The 20,453-nt window shown below is 45.8% G+C and overlaps 1 protein-coding gene across 4 annotated transcripts in view; it reads right to left on the bottom strand.

The window, feature by feature from the left end:
• Positions 1–20,453, bottom strand: part of SLC4A11 (solute carrier family 4 member 11) — a 95,150-nt gene that overhangs the window by 23,891 nt on the left and 50,806 nt on the right. For all 4 annotated transcript variants that reach the window (XM_066185200.1, XM_066185201.1, XM_066185198.1 and 1 more), the window contains 7 exons: positions 18,008–18,131; positions 14,513–14,719; positions 9,771–9,855; positions 2,559–2,684; positions 1,733–1,846; positions 573–705; positions 205–278 (listed from right to left, as the gene is read on the bottom strand). In XM_066185200.1, the coding sequence (XP_066041297.1) occupies positions 205–278; positions 573–705; positions 1,733–1,846; positions 2,559–2,684; positions 9,771–9,855; positions 14,513–14,719; positions 18,008–18,131 (863 nt within the window). The remainder of the gene's footprint in view (positions 1–204; positions 279–572; positions 706–1,732; positions 1,847–2,558; positions 2,685–9,770; positions 9,856–14,512; positions 14,720–18,007; positions 18,132–20,453) is intronic.

Raw genomic sequence — 20,453 nt, 5'->3', positions numbered from 1 at the left:
GAGCTGCTAAAAATTCTGCACACCCAGGTAAACTGATGACAAAGGGCTGCTTCCATCTCACACACACTGATTTTCTTTTATTCCCTGAAGACTTTGAATGAACACAGAACAAGAAAACATCACATATTTTTGCAGCCTTGTGCTTGCCTTTGACAAGGCAGCAAAGCAGAGATCTGCTCTGAAAAACACTGCTGCAAGACTTACCTTTATAAATGCCTTTGATGGCATCAAGCACAAATGTGATGGATATAAAAAGTGCAATTATTTCTTCTGTTGACCTGCGGAAAAAGCCCAGGAATTAATAGAGCTGCATTCAACTCTGTTCAAAGAAAAATCAGCATATTCATCAATTTACATGAAAATATACCAGTTTGAGTTAGGCTCCAACTTAGAAACAAAACCCAGTAAATCAGAGAACTTCTTTCAAGCTGGAACAATAAGCCAAAATGATACTTTGCTCATCTCACAAAACACATTCTGCAGCAAGTTCGTAATTAAGGAGCTTGCAGAATGTGTAATTTTTCCATTTGAAGAATAATCTGATCAAAATATGACTTCTTGAAAATAGTTACCTTTTAAAGAGCTTCATCAGGAGGCTGAAATTAAAGAGGGAGTAGATCACAAGGAAAAAGCTGTTCCAGAGTCCAATCCAGGCATAGAAAGCGCTGAAATCCAAGTTGTAGTCGTCACAGATTCCTCGGATGACTGCAAAAGTGAAGCATTCATGTGTCACCATCAACTCCTGTCACTGCCACCCAGTGATTCCCACCTGCTCCAGGCCAAAAAGAACCAATTTCAAGACTTCACCCCAATGCCTTTATTGCAGACACCATTAAATCCATATTCCTTCCAGAGGTACACTGGATCACTGGATCAACACAAACTGTTCTCCCCTTCCATCACGAGAAATGGGGAGAAAAACTTGGAAAAATATTCCCCCCCACACTGCTGAAAGCATTTTTCCTAGGGACTGAGGCTGCAAAAGCAGCTGGAATTTGCTCTCGCTGCCATTTTGGGATGCTGTTGAGCAAGGGATCTCATAGCTGCTCTTTCCAGCTCGTCACATCCTCTGATCAGCCCCACAGATACTGAGCTTGTTCTTTTGGTTGACCTCTGGTTCACTGAGTTCAGCTTGCAATACCTGAAAAGCTGCTGATCATACTTTAAAATATCAATTAAAAAAACCCCAAAACTGAACAAACCCAAAAAACTTTGTCTCAAGCTGGTTGAACGTAGCCACATGAGAAAATAATTACTGAAACAGATTTCCTCACTGAAGCAATGCCTATTTTCATGAAGTTTTTTCTCTGCAAAATGATTTCTTTAGAAAAACAATTTGAACTAAACCAGGAGTTGGTCTCGATGATCCCTGAGTCCCTTCCAACTTAGGATATTCTTTTTGTGACGGATAAGGGAAGAACTTGATTCAGGTTTTGCAGAATCCCAGAACATCCTGAGCTGGAAGGGACCCCCCAGGATCAACGATCCAACTCCTGGCCCCACACAGGACACGCCAACAAACCCATGACGTTCCTGAGAGCCTTGTCCAAGCATTCCTTGACTTTGTGACCTGTAACTTCCCAGCAGAGCTGTTCCCGTGCCCCTGGCAGGAGAACCTTTCCTTGACAAATTAAATACCAATTTATCACCCCAACACAACTCAAGCTCTACAAAGCTCTCACCCAAAGTTCCAACCCCTCAATCCCCTGGTGCAGACCCGTAGCAGACTCACCGTTGATGTAGATGGCCAAGGGAGCTGTGGTCAGCAGCACAACCAGGGGCTGCCCCGAGAACAGGGAGTAGAGCAGCCCTCCGATGCACTGCCCGAAAATTGTCTTCCGCACATCTGGAATTGGGGAGGATGGAAACAAAAACAGGGATTTGGGTCAATCCCTCTCTCATCCAGGAGCATTTACAGGGCAGAGAAACCAAGCACTAACGAGCAGAAGAAATGTTGAAAGAGTGCAGAGGTAACATACTCATAAATCAAAAAAGTGACCCTTTATTCGTACCCATAATTGAGGCTTCCGATGTTCAGCTAGTTGGTGGGCTCTAGGATTTTTTCTGTGTATTATTATATTTTATATCTACATTTTAAATATATTTCTTTTATTTTAACACCTATAAGCCATAACCAGTGCTTGCTTGAACTGACTGCACCACAAACTGCTTCTACAACTGGGATAAAGGATGCTGTTTACCTCTGTCCCCGGGATTTCAATACTGGCAACCAAATCCAGGTCAAAAGCACAGGAGCTTTTACCAAGAAGAATGGGAAAATAATTACATTAAGTCAGCATAATTCAAAAACACGGTAGCAAACATTTGTATCAGTCCAAGTCAGATGATAACACCCAAAGCAGTGTTGAGTTTTTCTGGTTTTCTACAAAAGTCATGAACTCAACTAGAAAGACATCTTTCAGTCATGGTTTTGGGTTTGTTTTCCCCCTGTAAATAAAAACTACCAGAACTTTCTGTGACCAGAATGACATTTTGAACACAGGGAATCAAATGCACAAAACTGATGAATTTGAGAAGCACAAAACTGATGAACTCACCAATAGCTCCTCGGGTATTCTCATCATTGAGGGATCCAAAGGCAATGGATGGAAGGAGGCAGGCAAAGTAGAGAAAGATCATGGTCGTGATGTATTTTCCTATAGCTTTGTTGTTCCCAATAATCCCTGGGACAAACCACAACAAAAATCGTGTTGCTAAAGCATTGAAAACCTTCTCACATCAGCCATAGGCACTGTTACCTCATCTCAAGAAGCAGAAATTCAGTCCACACTTTAAACATGTAACCAAATTGTTAATATTTGATTCTGCACAACCCACATTCTTCCGTTCATCTGGGACCAGAAGTAGCACCAAAATTGCCACCAGACATTTTGACTTCAGCAAAACAGGAAATACAAGAAGCTTTTTGCTCAGTTTTGCCAGTCCCCAAAGCCTGGAAGAGGATCAAGGCAGAAACTGTAAGTTTAGGGTTCATAAACCCCCACCCTCTGCCTTTTTAACACCAACTCTTCAGGCATTCTGGACTGTGTCCCTAATGAGCTTCATGCAGATATCTTGTCTCCCCTACTCTTGGGCAGGAAAAACATACCTTCATTTGTCCCTAGACAGAAATCTAAGGCTGTAGGAATCAATAATATGCTACCCTGAGCCAAAAAACAGCAGCAAGACACAAAAACAAACAGCCCCAGAGGTCAGGAATGGCTACACTGAGATTTGCTTTAACAGCCCCTGCTGAAAGAACAGCCTCTCTCTTTTCCATCCACTCACACCTCTCATCTCCATCGGAAAAAACACACCAGGCCAAAACACAAAGCAGCCAGAAAGAGAATTAAAGTGTCAGAATATGAATTTAAGAGCCTCTGAAGTAGCTTCCCTTCCTCTTCCTGTTTTCAGGCTGATGTTGACATGAGCTCACTGGGGATGCACAGGAGAAAGGATGAGATGACAGCAGCTGATACTGCTCCAGGAGAACACAAGTTTTTCCACAGAACAGAGAGGATGCACTGGAGAAAGTCTCCTCAGCCTCCAGCCCGCCTGTGCCACCATCCTTGATGGTGCTCCTCCTCTGAGACAGCTGGAAGAGCTTGGAGCTGCCTAATTCCTCTTTGTAGAAGGCTCTAGATCAGAGAATTCCCACACAGGAATCTGCCCTGAACTCCCAAATGCCCACCTAAGCTTTTGCAGCATCAGTCCCTTGCTGAGAGAGGTAAAATCCAATGAGTTGGATCAGATAAAGGAGGGCTTGGCTTTAGAGATTATTGATGCCACACTGAAAATCTTTATCACCAAAATGAAAAGAACAAAAAATCTCTCAATGGCTTTGGGATCTTATCTAAAATCTGCTTTCTGCACCATTTGCAGGGCAGAGATAAGCACGGGAGGAGGATGTAAAAACCCAAAAATCAAAAGTGATGTGTAATGAACAGGCAGCCACATGAATAAAGGACACCTTGTGAGGTGCCTGCTTGCAGGTAGGAGAGGAACAGACATAAACAGCACTTCTGATGCTCAGCATCCTCAAATTCCAGGCTAAAACCTGACAAGAGACACCTCAAGCATGCAAATATGAGCTTGACCTTTCAGGAGTCATCAGACCAGCTGTTCCCAGGCAAATTCCTTTCCATTTATTGGGAAGATCCAGAAACCACAGGTCACATTCCTGACCACTCCTGGCAACCGAAAGGGCCTGGAATTTAATTCTCACAGATGAAGACTTCCCGTGATCCTGAGACCAACAGCTGCAGGCTCTTACCTCACACTCCAAACTGCTTGAGACCTTTAGAGAAAAGGAGCGATTTGGCAGGACAAACAGGACTGAGGGGTGGTTCCGTGAGTAGACACGGTCACACCCCGGTTCAGAGGATTCTCTGTCACTCCAAAACACTGCTTTAGGGACAAGGGAGTCTTTCCAAACATGAAAGGTCAGGGGCAACAACGTCTGGAAGCTTTGAAATCATTTCTGAAAGGACAACCAGGTCCAGAGAAGCAAGTAATAACTTTTTTTAAAAGGTTCAGGTAGTTAAACCATAGTATGAGAGAGCAGAAGGAAGAAACCTTGAAGAGCATCACAAAAGCTCATTTTCAGTTTCAGTCCTGGCAAAGGAGCCCTTGTTGGTCATGGAAGTCCTTTATGCATAAGGACATGGCCTCAAGCTGCACCAAGGGAGGTTCAGCTGGACATCAGGAGGAATCTCCTCATGTAAAGGGCTGTTAAACACTGGAATGGGCTGTCCAGAGAGGCAGTGAGTGCCCATCCCTGGAGCTATCCAAGGAAGGACTGGAGGTGGTACTCAGTGCTCTGGGCTGGTGACAAGGTGGGGACTGGGCACATCTTGGACTCAGTGTTGGAGGTTTTTTCCAACTTCAGTGATTTTGTGATTCATCCTGGCTGGGTCCAAGACTCCCAGCACTGTTTTTAATCCACAATCAGCCAGATAAGATTCTAGGATCAAGAATCCTTCTAGTGGGCAGCGAAATTCACTTTGTAATGGAGACAACAATTATACCAGATTAAACACACTCCTTCCCAAAGCTTATTGCTCACTCTTTAATTGCAGTCATAACCAAACATTGCCTCTCCTTGTAAAGATCCACCTGCCACAGGCACTAAAATCCAGGATTAACCACAATTTATCTTTCTGCCTTTTTAAAGCCAGCATCTGGTGAAACATTTCCAGGATGTTCTGCAGCCCATGGACTGCCATGGCTTCACTGAGAAGAAGGTGAGCTGTATTATGATGGCATTTCATCTGTGACAGGCTCATAAAGCCACTGAAAAATGTGTCACTCCACCTGCACCGTGGAAATTTATAGCAGAAAAACCAACTCTTGGTCCAGCTGTGGAATTCGAGTAGCTGATTATTACAGGAGCATTCCCCTGAAATTAAGGTATAGCTACATACTGGAATGGGGAGCAATTATGTTCATCAGTGTGACAGTTCCATTTTACCTGCCTGGATTTCTGAAATGTCCCAGTTTGTAGAGACAAGGTTACAGTTTCAGGGGAAACTGCAGCAATTCTGGCCTCACTTTGCTTGGGATTCCACAGCAGAAAGTTAATGACCAGCAGCCCTAAAAACTGGGTTTACAGCTCCCGAAGTCTATTAATTGTACATTTACTAAAACAAAATCACAACTGATAGGCATTCTCTGAACTGCCTGTTAATGTTTCTTCCCAGTTCTCTTGAGATATCCCATGCAAAGAAAGTTTAATTGCACAGCAGCAAGGATGTGTTTATTAAAGCCTTAATTAAAAAAAAAAATCACGTTTTAATATTAAAAACACTGTAAAACTCAGAATTACAAACTTCTCCCAATGCCCTCAAGCTGGGCTTTCATTTATGTGATGGCTGCTGGACTCTGCCCAAAGTTGTGGAGATGAATCTTCCCTGACGTCCTGTGAAGAGTAAATCACTGAACAAGTGGGACTAAGAACTCAACTGGAAAAGGAAATCCACTCAGGGAGTCTGGAGCAGAAGCCAAGCATATGCTGAGAGGAGAGAAGCAAGAAAAATCAGATCAAGGCTCAGACTTTTCCCTTTCTATTTTACTTCCTTCAGGCGATTTCCCCGGAAATCCTGGGTCTCTTGGAAGGAAACATCCATAGACAAAACACAATGCCTTTATGCATCTTTAGAACATTCCCATCCACCACTGACACAAAGAGATCCCAAAACAACCCAGGTTGGATGTTTTGGGGAATCATTCCAAGTCCAGGATGTTAAACTTTGGTACCCAGGTGATATTTAGGGATGGAGGGCTGCAGAGTGATGCAGGAGCTCTCTCATATCTCAACCAGGGCAGGAGAGGCATGGAAGAGAAAGGGAAAAGCCTCTCTCCACTCCCTCTATTTCCCCTCCTTCCTCAAGAATGGAATCCTGACAGACAAGGTGGCCAAGGCAACCAGGCAGGAAAGCTGATGAGGATTTGGCACATGTCAAAGCCAGTCCATGATCAACATTTCAGCTCTGGGTTCAGATGAAGGGATAAGCTCTGAGCTACTTTAGACAGCCATCAAACAGAAGTTCTCTTTCAAATCCCATTTCTCCAATGTTTTCAAGCCTTCCATCTCAACATGCCCACACTGCAGGGAGCTTTTGAGATCTCCCTCCTGCTAAACACCACAACAAATCCCAAGGATGCTGCCAGCAGACCTCAGGAGCTGGTTAGGGACCCTCTGCAGGACCAAGGACAGGGAGAAATCCACACTTCCAGCAGAACTATTCACCCACCACAGCCAGGTATCAAAGGCACAGGCCCAGAAAAATTGGGAGAAAGAGAAAAAACCTCAGTTCTCCTCTTTTTCCTTCATTTTCCCTCATCAGGAGGTGAAAGGATAGAGATATGTAAGAACACAGCATCAAAGGTCACCATAAAAATCTCCAGCGTCTCAAATTTCCCACTGGGTGCTTCAGGCACTGTAATTGTGTTTGTTTCTCTGTGTTGTACCAGGAAATAACACTTCAGAATGAGGACAGCAGCTTTCAGGAGTTTCAGAAATCTTGTATCTGAGTCCAACAGAATCCCCCTTCACTCAAACCAGCCTCAATATAAAGAAACTTCTGGAAACTTCTACGGTCTGAGGCTTAAAGAGTAATAAAATTGACACACGAGTGCTTTGAGGCAATTTGACAGGATCAGGATGAATTTCAGTCACACTGTTTTTTAAGAAAGAATCCTACACATAAAGGTCACAGTCACATGCCAAATGGAGTAAATTCCAGTTTAAAGGAAAACTACAGGAGTTCTCAGGCTCAGCATAACCCAACTGTTCATCTTCAGATGCCCCTGCTGGGAGACATCTATTACAAGCCATCTTTATCACCAAAATCCTGGAGCAGAAGTTTAGAAAACTCTTTCTTGATCCTTCGACCCATTCAGTAAAATGCATAAGACTTTGCCACAAAACAAAGTTGACAAGTTCCTAATTTGGAGTAAAACCGGAAAAAAAAAGAGAAAGACTTTTCCTTTGAGGATAATTTGTGCAGTGTGTGAAGAGGACCAATCCCACAAAACTCCCAAGTGGCCAAAGATTTGCTGGTCCTACAAAAGCCTCATTATTTATCACCCTGCCCCTGATGGGTTTATCTGTCTAACCCCAAACCCCGGGATGCTTCTCAGATTGAGGATTTAGAGACTCCAACCATTCAAAATCCAGCATCTTTGTAATTCAGAGCCCTTTGATGGCGCACATGTGGCTGTCTGGAGTGCAGATACTCAGATAGCTCAAATCCCTCATGTTCTGATGCACCACTGCTTTGAGATGCTTCAGGAATTTCGCATTCCGGATCACCTTCAGTCTCAGTGGTTTATGACAGATGCTTCATGCTCCATCTGCTTTTCATTTCAAGCAGTTCCTTAAAGAATTCATCCTAATTTCTGGCTTCTGGGAAGAAATGGCCATACTAATATACAGTGGGTTTTAAAAAATCCCCTTTTCCTCATTTCCTATTGAAAGGGCACAACTGTTCCTAAGGTGAGAACCTCCCATTTGAGCTGAAGTAGTTCTGGAGTTTCACTGGGCTCTTTTCCACTCTCCAGAAGTTGCATAACAAAACACTGACACTTTTTAACCTGTGGCTGCATTTTATTCCAATTTTATGCCCATTTTGCACATCAGTGTGTAAAAAGCCCCAGGGCTGATGCAGCACCCACGGGGTCATTTGGATGCAGTCAGAGCCACAATATGGACCCTGAAGGGTGTTTCCAAGTCTGCAGACAGCCAGAATTGGCTGCAGGATCAAAATCCAACCTTTTGGGGCCTGCTGTGCTCAAACAGGCACAGCAGACATCGCTCTGTCTTGATGGGAACATGGGTCCCCACAAGGTGCTTCTGCAGCAGTTCCCTTCTCAAGTGCTTCAATACCCCTTTATAATGAAAAATGAGCCTCTGACAGCTCTAGAAAGCAACAGCCAAAGGGATGAAGTGTCCAGATTAAGACCTGAAGGCCCCTGCCAAATCTGATGCCAGTGATGCACACGCCAAAAATGAATGCTTCTGTTTTATCCCAATCCTTGCTGCTCCCCTGAAAATCATTTTATATCCCTCGTCCTCTTGAAAAAACCCTCAAATCCCCAGAGAAGTCAGCATTAGCCCTCCCATCACACCAAGTCTCATGAAAATAGTTTCATACAAGCAATGCCAAAGCAGCTAGAAAAAGCACCCAGCACACAACCCCTGTGCTAAGCCTATGTCTCATTCATGTTCCTCTGCTGGTTGGAAGGGAGTGAGGAATCCACACATCCACAGCCTTGGCCAGGCTTCTCTGAAGCTTAAGCTGCCTGTGGAAGGTGACTTTGCAAGAGAGGACTCTGAAAATTGGGGTTTGGGTGAGCATCTTGGTGTTTTTATGTCTAATCCAAGGAAGATCACCATCTCATGAGCCTTCACAGCACTTGTGCACTGAGGAAGGCAGGGACACACACTTGAGGTAAGGTGGATTTAACAGCAGGAAGGGATAAATTCCTGATTTATCTGATAAATCTCCAAGGGTCTCCCTGCCTACACTTTAATTCTCTGTTTTATCTGAACTTTCTGGGTATGATTTTGAATATATTAACCAGCTCCCCAACAAGCTGCAAAAAACACGTTCTGATGTCAGCCCGGGGCTCTGTAATCCCACTTTGCACTGAAGATTCCGCTCAGCCTTCCAGAAAGAGAAAGTCTGCGAGTGAAAAGGGAGAAAACAACTCTTAAAAACCCCAAGGCCACTGTGGGAGCTGCATCAAGCCTGAAAGTTGAGGCTCACTATAAACACTGCGTGCTGCTCCTGTGATCTGGCGGCAGCGGACGAGCCGTATCCTGTTTTTCACAACACCGGGCTGAAGTTACTGCAGCTCACATTTTGTTCAAGCATTCTCAACTCCCACAGCATCACTATAATTAGTGTGGAGCCGGCCTGCAGAGGCAGCAGAAAGGGCCTATCAGGCCAGTGCTGAGTAATTAGGTTGCAAGGAGTTGATCCGAGTCTACACACGGCAATGATCGATCCATTTAATCACTGCTTAATCAAAATTAAAATCCTCACCCGCGCACAGCCAGCACCTTCATTAAGGAAACGCTGCAGGAGCCTCATCTCCACGCTGCCCATTCACAGGCTTTTGCCAAAACGCCCTTTTAAACAGGGGCCAGGAGAGCTGTTACACATATCAAAGCACACCCTGAATGCACACTGTAAACAGGACATCACATCACAAAAAAAAAATTTCCCCACTCAGGGCAGCGCTTCCATAAACATTGGCCAACGTACCATCGGTGAAGTCCAGCGCGTACACTGGGAATCTTCGTGCAATGTCATCAGAAATCCCCTTGCCAATACTGAGAAAGTCGTGCAGCTGAAGAAAGGAAGGAAGTGCTGTGTCAGTGTAAAGGCTCATGCATTGTTAAAGAGATTAAGCTCCTTATTCAACCCTGATAGGAGTGAGAGGGCTCGTTTTGAATAGGGCATTCAAATCCCATCTTGTCGTGATAATAAAAATAAACTCGCCGGGGCTCAATTTATATCCTCATAGCATTGTAAAAGAGAAAAATCCCCCAGACCACCCTGTTTTTCTCCCTTCCTTCCCTTTTCCCCCTCCCATTCCTATCTGCATCCCTGCTTTGCAGGTGAGGGAGCTGAAGATCCACTGGAAGGATCAGACCTTGGGTGCCATGGGATTAAACACATCTGAGGTGCCTTCCCCACCCCACCACGCAACTCTTCCTTTAGATGCCAGCATAAAAATTCCCTTAAATTCACATGAAACCTCTGAAAGATGATCCCCAGCAAGTGCTTCTTCCCTGGCATTGCCATCTCAAAGAGATGTGAGGGAATTCAGGCTGTCAGCACCTCAAACTCCATCAGCAGGGAAAACCTTGAATAAATCCACACAACCAAGTCCTAATTTCTGCCCACTAAAATACAATAAAAACACTTTTGTGGGGAAGTGTTCCAAAAATCCAACATGTTCCCTTTTATTCCTGGTTTGGGGGCCTTCAAGGTGCAGTGGGATTGCTGATAGGATCTGCTGCTCACCGCAGGCAGTGAGGAGCTTGTCAGGAATATGTGACAGCTGCTATTGACTCTCAGCCTCCCAATTCTCACAATTCCTTCCTTATGGAAAGCACATGGAAAGCGTCAGGGTAGGCAACACTTACAAATGAGGCACCTGTCAGACTTTTTCCTGTTAGAGCACACAAACCACTCTGAAAATCAAATGCACCTTTATGCAGCGATAACAACCCCAGCTGCCTCAGCTAAAATATTTCACATGTTTGTTGCAGAATCAGGCACAGAAGACTCATAACCTCTGCTAGGGAGTGTAAGGGGGGGAAATAAAAATCACAGACACATAATTTACACCAACAGATCATCTCAAAGCAGCAGGGAGCTCTTCCTTTGGCTGGTTCATGTGGAAACTGATAAAAATTGCTGCTTTAGAAAGGACTTGACACTACAGTGCTCATTTAATGGACTACACACAGCTCTGCCTTGTCTCCTGGGACTCACCTGTTTGCAGCACCTGGAAAATCAGAACCACAAAAAAAATAAGGAAGGGAATCTTTTCCTTCAGAAGGAATGCACTGAACACAGCAGTCACTGGGTTTGGGGAGCAAAAGGGAACCAGCTCCTTTATCAGTTGACTGTATCACCTCAGATTTCAGCTATTTAAGTCAATTCTGTTGCACTTCGCCAATACACCTGTAGGACTTTTCGAACTTCAGGACAGTTTCAACTCTAACCTGAACAACCAGCATGAGCAGACAGATGTGCCGCCAGCAGACACCAGCAAAACATCTGCATTTGAAGCATTTCCGAAAAATCTCAGCGCTTCAGCCATATTTGGAGGCACAGTTGGACATCAAAGCCAGATGCACTCGAAAAGCAATTTAATTTTTCCCCCCAGAAAGAGATTCCTGAAGGCATGAGTCAGCCAGAGAATCACAATGGCCTCAGACTGGGATGTTTACTTATCATGCTGCAGTGAGCACAGGGAAAAGGATGCTCGGGGTGTCTCATCTTCCAGGGAAGGAGGAGCACGGCTGCTCCTGGCCTGGGGCAGCAGGGAGGAGGCTCCGGGGCACACAAAGCCTGTTCCAGGCAGCTGGGAGTGAGCAGAGGAGGAAAGCACTGCCCAACTCATCCCACAAGGCATGAGGGTTATGTTTAAGACCCGCCCTGATTTCTTCATGCACTTATTTCTTGTGTGTGTGAGCATGAAATGAGGGTAGGGGGTGTCAGTGGAACCTCACCAGTAGGAAAAGCTGTTCCTTCTGTTGGGCTGATCCTCCTGTGAGCTTTCCTCTCTGCCCTCCTACCCTCAGATTCAACCAGGGCTGCACTAGAGATACCACAGAATCACAGAATGGTTTGGGTTGGAAGGGATCTCAAAGTCCACCCAGTTCCAACCCCTGCAACGGGCAGGGACACCTGCTACTATCCCAGGTTGTTCCAAGCCTTGTCCAGCCTGCTCTTGGACACTTCCAGGAATCCAGGGGCAGCCACAGCTTCTCTGGGCAACCTGTGCTAGGACCTCACCACCCTCACAGGGAAGAGTTTCTTTCTAATATCCCATCTGAATCTACCTCTTTTAGCTTAATGCCATTCTGTCTCTCCATGCCCTTGAAAGAAGTCCTTCTCCAGCCCTCTTTCCAGTAGAAGGCTGCTAAAAGACTGAGTTACAAAAGGTAAAAAAATACAAAATGTAAAAGACCTAAGTTTACGGGCCTCCAAAGTTACAGCCCTTTTTGGTTTCACTTTTATCCCCCAACTTATCCAAAGAGACAAAGTTCATGAATTTTTCCACTTTCCATTCTACAAATCCCTCCCAGCCTCTTGCCATTATTTGGGTTAGAGGGAGAGGCTAAGCCGGCACTTCACAGCTACAAAACCAAACAGAAAAAAAATCTGCTCCAACACCTCTGACTGCTCCTCAGCTCTCCCCAAAAGTGCTGGGGGGCTGCAGGAGTGTTTTAGAGATCAGGGACATGAGTCTGTGCAAAAATACTGCATCCTCTGTATCTTCCCTCCTGCTGATGCTGAGCATACACATCCCCCTCAGCAAATCCACACAGGACACAAAATCACAGCCAGAAAAACATCACAGCTGTTAGGGACTCCTCCATGAACAAAATCACAATTAGATGCCTCAGTAAACAAGAGGATTTCAGGCTGACTTAATTATGATTGAGTACATAGCCTTGCCTAAATAATCCTCTGAGATGAGCCAAGGCAAAGTGATGGTGCTGTAGGCACAGCAGGGAATGCGACTGTCACATCCCCCTCAGTATTTCAGCAGAGGTAAAAACAAGCACTTGCAAAAATCCCACTCACACACACAGAATTTAAGGCCCCTTTCCTCTCCCATCACTGCAGGACCCAGGAGGGCAGATTTTCATGTCACCCAGAGCCTTTACACCTTCCTGAGAGCTCACTTGTCATAGTCCAGGGGCTCCAGTGAGGGTGTTTATTTCTCTGGGGGTGGCTGACAGGTTGAAATTCCACTCCTGGTCTCACATGGCTTTGTGCTCATATTAAATACTTCCTCTCCACGAGGGGAGGAGATATTGGAGATTGCTCTCAGGAGCTGAGGAATCCAGCCTAGGAGCTCAAATCAACCTCGCTTCTCCAGGCAAACCTTGGCTTGCCAGGAAATCTCCTTTCCCAGCTCTTTGTGCTGGCAGGGTGAGGTGGGGATACAGAAGCTGCATCTCCCAAGAGCTCAAGGATATAAAATGGTTTTAAAAGAGCAACAGTTCAGCAAATCCAGGCCCACAACTGCCAATGCCAAAAGCAAGAGCTGAAGGAAGAAGTATCCCTCTCTATAGCACTGGCTTGGAGAAATCAGGATTCTGCCCAGCCAAGGCTGCTTTTCCAAGCAGGCCAGCAGGAATCACCAGTCTCGGGGCCAAAATCTACAAGCTCAGTGTCTCATCCAGCCCTCCTCACCAAACCACAGAGCAGAAAACCCTCCGGAGACATTTTTTTACTATTTTTAGAAAAAGACAAAGCCAGACACTTCAACTGCTCTAACAAAAACCCCTTTGAAAGGCCAGGTGTAAAGGGTTAAACCTACTTTAGGTAAATTACTCCTTCAAATATCCCTGCCTTGAACGACCTGGGTTTAAAGAAGGTTTCAGGACTTGTTCTGCAAAGTTAAGAGCAGGTATGGGGTCTAGCAAAGTTCAAAGCACTACCTATAAGTAAGGGGATTCCGCAGGAAAAACATGAGCTTTGCTCATTTCCAGATGTGCAGATCAAACCCCTTAAATGTATTCCAGGGGGGGAAAAAAGTGATAAGTGAAGCAGCTCCTACGCTATAAGCAACCCAAAGTTTTGGGGTTACTTGTAATGCAAGGACAGGAGCAGCATGCTGGAGATGGCACAGTTTGTTTTTCAGGTATGCTGCCTGCTTCAAGAATGGATTTCTGAACGGAAAAACAAAGCAATGACCAACACACAGGAAATTCCAGAAAAGAAAGCTGAGTTACAGCATTTCCCTCTAACTTGAAAGTACAAAGCAAGTAATGTTTTACAGAGCTACAGATCAAACAGGGAGAATTCAGGCCAAATACTGACAGGCAACTTTTAAGCGAAATTACCGTGCAGAGATGGCCAAGAAGCTTTTTGGCTGCAGGAAAGACGAGCAGCAGCTTCCTTCAGAGCCTTCTGATTGTAAGGATTAAGTACCTTGGACTGACAAGGAGCAGGGATCCATTAATCCCACCCTCGACTAAGCATCTGGAATCAAAGTCCTGTAACCATTTCAACCCCCAAGTGCTCTGCATCCCTTCAGCACCTGCCTCTTTAAAGTGGCTTTTTGGAGATTTACAGCAGAATCTGAGGAAGGTGCATGTGTGCACAGCAGAAGTTTGGGGAAGCCTCGGTGGTGGGAGCTTGCTGGGGATGCTGCTGCATCCATTGGCCTCAAGCATTCCCCTCCTCACCCCAAATCCCCTTGGATTGATGGATTTGGACACCAGGGCATGCCAGAGGCGCTGGCCAAGCCTTACCTTGAGCTGTTTGTTACCGTGTGACTTGTGCCCATCACTCCTCCCCGAGGGTCTCTGATTCGCCACCGTCAGCAAGTGCCGCTGGTGCACCAAGGCCTCCTTGAACTCCTCCTCAGTTTTGGTTTCCAGAAGCTTCTGCCGGAAGGTTATGTCTGAAAACATCGTGGCAAAGGTCCTGCCCACTTCTGTGGCCGTTTTGGTGCTTTTCTAAGCAGGGGAAAACAAACAAACAAACAAAAAAAAAGGACTGAAATAAGTACTTGTAAAACCATTTAATTTCGATTCTGAAAGGTAAACCCTGTAATCTACCCCTCTGTGGAGGGGCTCCCAGGATCCCAGAGACACCTGAAGGAAGAGGGCACATGTGGAAGCTGTTGCAGATGAACACACAACCACAGCAGAATCCTGTGGAGGCACCAGCACAGGTCCTGATCTGAAGCCCTGATGGATCTTTACTTGATCAACTTCCCAGAAACTAATCCAAAGCTGAATCATGCTGAACATGCATTTTACCCCTGGTTCCCTTCAAACCTAGACAAACAAAAATCTTTGCTGCCTTACAGCACCTCAGCATTGCTGCTCCTGTGGTGGAAAGGTGCTGCAGTCGAGGTTTCTGCAGGTATTGATGTCTTAGCTGAAAGGCTGAGATTATTGTGCTCATTTGATTCCTATTTTCTGGGCATTAAAACTCAATTCATTTGGCCACTCTGGGGCAATTCTGGCAGCACAAGTGGAGACTGAGAGCTCCCAGCTCAAGTAACCACTGGCACAGAGGAAAGGATGGGAAAAAACAGCTGAGCACACACACAAGGAGCTCTTGTCTGTCCTCACTAAATGTTTGGAAGGGACCGGAGTCTTGCAGACATGAAAAAAGTGCTTATTTTCAGGATTTAATATTTCTGTGAGACACAGGCCTGATCTGTGGAAGTCCAGCTTCCAAGAGAATCCAAGCTGCTTTCCGACTGCAGGAAATTAAATGCAAAGGGAAGAATATAGGAGGCTAAGTTCCCCATCCCTGCACAAACCCACCAAATCCAAGCTCTCCAAGCCCTGACCTGCTCACCTTGCCCCTACTGTGAGCAGGACAGGTAAAATAACTTGTCAAGGCCAAATTACACAGAACCACAGCTCATTAAAAGCTCCTTCTGATGCCAAGTTTTAACCCACCCACCTCTTCTACACTCCACACTCATCATGCAGCAGCTCCCAGAGACACCCAAACACTCCCCAGCCCTGGAGAACCTCCAAGCTCCTCACACTGCTGTGAAAAGAAGAGTGAGCATCTGTGATTGATCTCAATTGCTTCTCATGATTCACAACTGAACAGATGAACAATTTCTCCATGAACACAACCAAATAATTCAGAGTGTGGGTGACGCAGAGGAGCAGGCGTGGGTGGCACTGAGCTGGTCCCAGAGTCATTGCTTACGCTGCCCTTCCCCCATCACTCACATCACCCTCCTCTCTTCCATTTGCTCAGAAAAACTGTGGCTGCCCCATCCCTGAAGTGTTCAAGGCCAGGTTGGATGGGGCTTGGAGCAACCTGGCATAGTGGAAGGTGTCCCTGCACGTGGCAGAGGGTTGGAATGAGATTGTCTTAAATGTCCCTCCCAACCCACACCATTCTGGGATTCCATCACCAGGAATGTCCCTTCCAACACTCACTAGGGCACATTCAATGTAAGTTTCTAGGGAGAGGTTAGGATTTAAGTAAAGGATTTTCCCTGGGACTTGCTTTTAGAGTCTGTGAACCAGCCTGGATTTGCCATCACAGAGTAGGCTCCACCTTTCACCTCGAAGCAGCAACAATACTTGGGCTAGATGCTGCAAGGATTGCTTCAACATTCCGAATGCTCTTTCCATTTTCCCTTTACCAAGAAGAAGAACCAGTTTAGAGAGGATAGATATTTGCAAGAAAACCCAAGGTTTTTTTTTCATCCTCCATATCAGCAAGGCCAAGGATCTGGATTCCCAGCACAACAAACGCCCATGTTGTGGACTTTATTTCCCTTCCCCAGGCAAGGCCCGTTGAATGTGTTGCTGTCAGCAGGTTAATTATTTTAACTGCTGCACCAGAAATGCGCACTTGGGGCTGGCTCCACCAACCCATTTAAAATAAAAAAGCACATTGGCAAGTGAGAGCTCTCTTGGCTTCCACTCCCTTCCCTTAATTTGATGCTGACCATTGGAATTGCAAACTCTCGGGATCCGGGCGGATGCGGAGCCGTTCGCCGGGCGCTTTGCACGTAACTGGCCCGAGATAACAATGAGGGAGAGATCCATGGAACTGCACACAGCTCCAGCTGTTCTCCCTCCTGCTTTTCACAAGAAACATCAATGTGTTTTCAGCCTGTTGGCTTCGAGGTCAATGCCAAAAGCATCGAGCGGCTCGGTTGGGAAAGACCTGCCAGAAATCCTGGGAAAGAAGGAAACACCAGTACTCCCATTTAAACGAGGATGGTGGTGAAGAGGGGGAGGAGACAGGCCAGACCAGCAGGTCCAAGGTCACACAGATAGCATTGAAGAGCAGGAAATTGAATCAGGACATATCCTGTCCCAGGAAAGGTCTCCAACCTCTCCAGCACCTCCCAGGAGCACAGACCCAGCAGCTCCAAGGTGTAAACAGCCAGCTGGAGTGTGAAAAGGTCTTGAGCTTTGAACTATTCAGCCATCAGTTGGAAGAACCACCTTGGTCAGGCCAGGGCTTTCTAGGAAGACAGGATGGTGATCCCCAATTAACCTTGATGCCCCCCATGATATCAGAGTCAGATTTGGATGATCCTTGTGGGTCCCTTCCAAGTCAGGACGTTCTGATTGCAGTAAAAGTGCTCTACTGTGCCATTCTTGTCTACACCAAAGAGCCAGAACTTGAGCAAGCTTTAACCTTGCTGTTTCAAGTGCTAAAAGCTCTGAAAACACATCCCAAAGGGCCTTGGGGACAGGCTGACCTTAGAAGCACTGCAGCTCCCAGAAAGTCTCACCCTCAGTGGAACAAAGCTCAAAAAAGATTCATCTTCCTCTTGGCTACATCACCTCCAGCTGCGGCAGCCACACATGCAGGGTAAATGTCAGCCCCAGCAGGGAAGTCTGTTGGGAAGCAACCCAGACCTTTGCAGTGAGGCACCAGTTGTAGGCTCACAAGGGCCTTTCAAAAGCTTGGCTTCAGCAAGGAACTGCATTTCTCACTTCTAAAAATAGCAGCTACAGCTGGAGAGGGGAATCCACGGAGTGTTAAGGGCATCCCAGGTGTGTACGGGGACCACACAGTGTTCCCCTCCCCATCAGGATGCAGGCCATGAGACAAGGACACAGCCTAACCAGTAATCCACCCCTCACCAACAGGATAAATCATCTTGACAGCTGCTGAGAAGATCTCAGGCCTTTTCACATCCCCTTGTGTTTTAAAAACAATATTTATTAACCCTTGGAGGACCCCAAGGAAAAGCAAACTCAGGAGAACCCCCCGAAGCTGTGGAGCAAGAAGACAAGACTCACCATCTTGGGAGGAGCCAGGACCAGTATCACAAATCTGACTTCACAGGAGTTCTCACCCCAGTTCTGAGGCCTCTCCAGGCGGCTGATGCAAACGTGGCGTCGCTGAAGGGACTTTATAGTGCAACTGTCAGGGAAAATGGGATCGTTAGACTGGGCCCCACAACACCAGGCATGATCTCCCCTAGCGCACAAGGCATAAAAGCACATTTCACCTTTGAGAAACACATGATGATGTTGGTCGAAGACTTCTGAAGTCTTAAACTTTTAGTTACTATTAGCCCAATTCTGCTCCTTTTTGTACAATTTGACATTCATGTTTTTCGGGGGAAGTACCTTTCAAGATTTCAAGGTGTGTTCTGCCTTTTCCTCCAGCTGCTTTTTAACAGCCAAAAAAACCACAAATGACAGAGAGCACAACACACTGAGTACTTGCAAATCAACAGAAGCTTCTACATACAAAAAAAAAAAAGCCTCTTATTAAAAAACACCTGCATTATTGGAAAAGAAGATTACACTTCATTTCACCTGATCCCCCAAAGTGCTTCTGGAAACACTGAGGCAAAATGCCAAGCCAATATATTCCCTTTTCTGCCTCAGGCAGACCTCTCTGTTGTAATGGCATTCCCCATTTGCTCCCAGCTGTTGTTTTCCCCTTTCTGGCTCACAAGTGTTAAAGAAACCAGGCTGACCTCCCTGCTCAAGATCCACAGAGACGGGATTAGTGCTTGGAGGGAAATCCTTGGCTGTGATCCAGGGGATGGGACGGATGCTTGACTCCCAGAACCAAGACTAGCAAAAAAAAGTCATGTGGAATAAACACAGGGATCATCTCCAGAGGCCATGAAAGACCAGGTCTGTCTCCACCCTGGGATATTTAAACAGAGCTGGGACTTGCTTAGCTGTCACTTTTCCTGCTGGGAAACTTTGGGGCTTGGTGCAGGGGCAGCAGTGGGTAATGCCAGCCTGGCATGCATCTCTCCTGTTCCCTTTAAAGCCACCAACCACTTCCCAACCCTTCTGTAAACCACTGGTGAAAAATGCACACAGGGTCTGCCTACAGACACCAGGAAGAGGTATGGAAGTGTTTTCTGACTTCACAGTGATTTTACCTGGTTTTTTTACCTGGTTCAGAGTTATTTCAGCTGCTTGGTCCCTTTTGTTCATTTAACAAGCGCCTACCACAGTCCTCCAACAGGAGGATTTATTTCTCTAATTTTTCTTCTATAATCCCATCTTATTTCTTTCCTTTTAAGACGTATTCTCACCCCCATGCACCCTGAGGGCTGTTCCATTAACAAGATCTTTGGCTGGAGATGTCCTAGTCAGGACCACGTTGTATTTTCTATCACGTTCTTCACTATTTGCATTAAAAAAAAAAAATTAAAAATCACACCATCAAGTATTTTCTTACTGAATTTGACTTCCTGATCTCAGACTGGAAGCAGCCTGCTTCTACACATTAATCTCAAAGAGGCTCTTGTCTGAGAGCAACCAAACAGCTTAATTAGAACAACACAGGACATGAGAAAGATGACACTGTTTCATTTATTTCCTAACTTCCCTTCACCATGGCCTCTTGTTCTTTTTCTACTTGAATCAGCTTTGGAAGAGAGAAAGATCAAGGCAGGTCCTAAGGTGAAGAATAAATATCTTTTAAAGTAATTGAAAATAGAGTGCAAGTTACACTTGTTTTCACAACCAAAGCCAAGCCCCTGGTTGCAATCCAGCTGTGGCTGGCCAGCAGACAAGTCTCCTGGTGTTCCAGCTCAACAAGCCAGAGGGAACATGAACTCTGGGCTTTGGACCAACTGGAGAACCTTCAAGTGGCCCAACACCCCCAGTCCTCTCACCTTCACCCACCTGCTCACCAGCAGTGAATGATTACTGCACCATTAGCATGAATTCTGAGCTCAGCATTTCCATACCTCAGCTGCTGAGCTCATTGATTAATCTGTTTCGAAAAGGAAGGTTTGCTGGGCATTTTGGACAACGTCTCTATGCCAGAAGCAGGTATCAGCTACCTGTGGCTCACAGAGCTGTACCAACACTTCCCAGACATCAGCCCTTCCCTACCATGCGCACCAGGCAGGACCCGACCAAGCAAGACACCACTGAAGTACAAAGCAATTTGGAAAAGCCTACTATAAAGTGCAAAAATGAAGCAAGCCACATGTTCTGGAGTTTTCTTTCTCCTTGGAGTGACAGGGTTATGTTTCAGCTCCATGAATTGGCTCCAGAGCTGTGTTTTCCAGAGAGAGGAGTCCTGCCAGCAGTGCCACAATCCCACTTCAGCTCAAGAGCTTCTTGGGTACGGAAGGGAAAAGCGGACTCTAAAAAACTGAGCTTTGCTTTTGGGTCTCTCACAAGATAAGATCATTTTCCTGCCAGCCACCAAAAATTTGTGTTTCTTTTAGTCAGGAGTTCACTGTTTCCTTAAGCTGAGGGA

The sequence above is a fragment of the Chamaea fasciata genome, unplaced genomic scaffold, assembly GCF_029207755.1.
Source record: "Chamaea fasciata isolate MVZ Bird 193981 ecotype frontalis unplaced genomic scaffold, bChaFas1.0.hap1 SCAF_6, whole genome shotgun sequence".
Lineage (NCBI taxonomy): Eukaryota > Metazoa > Chordata > Aves > Passeriformes > Sylviidae > Chamaea > Chamaea fasciata.
Note: the sequence above shows the minus strand (reverse complement) of the source record. Positions and strands in the feature narration are given on the sequence as shown.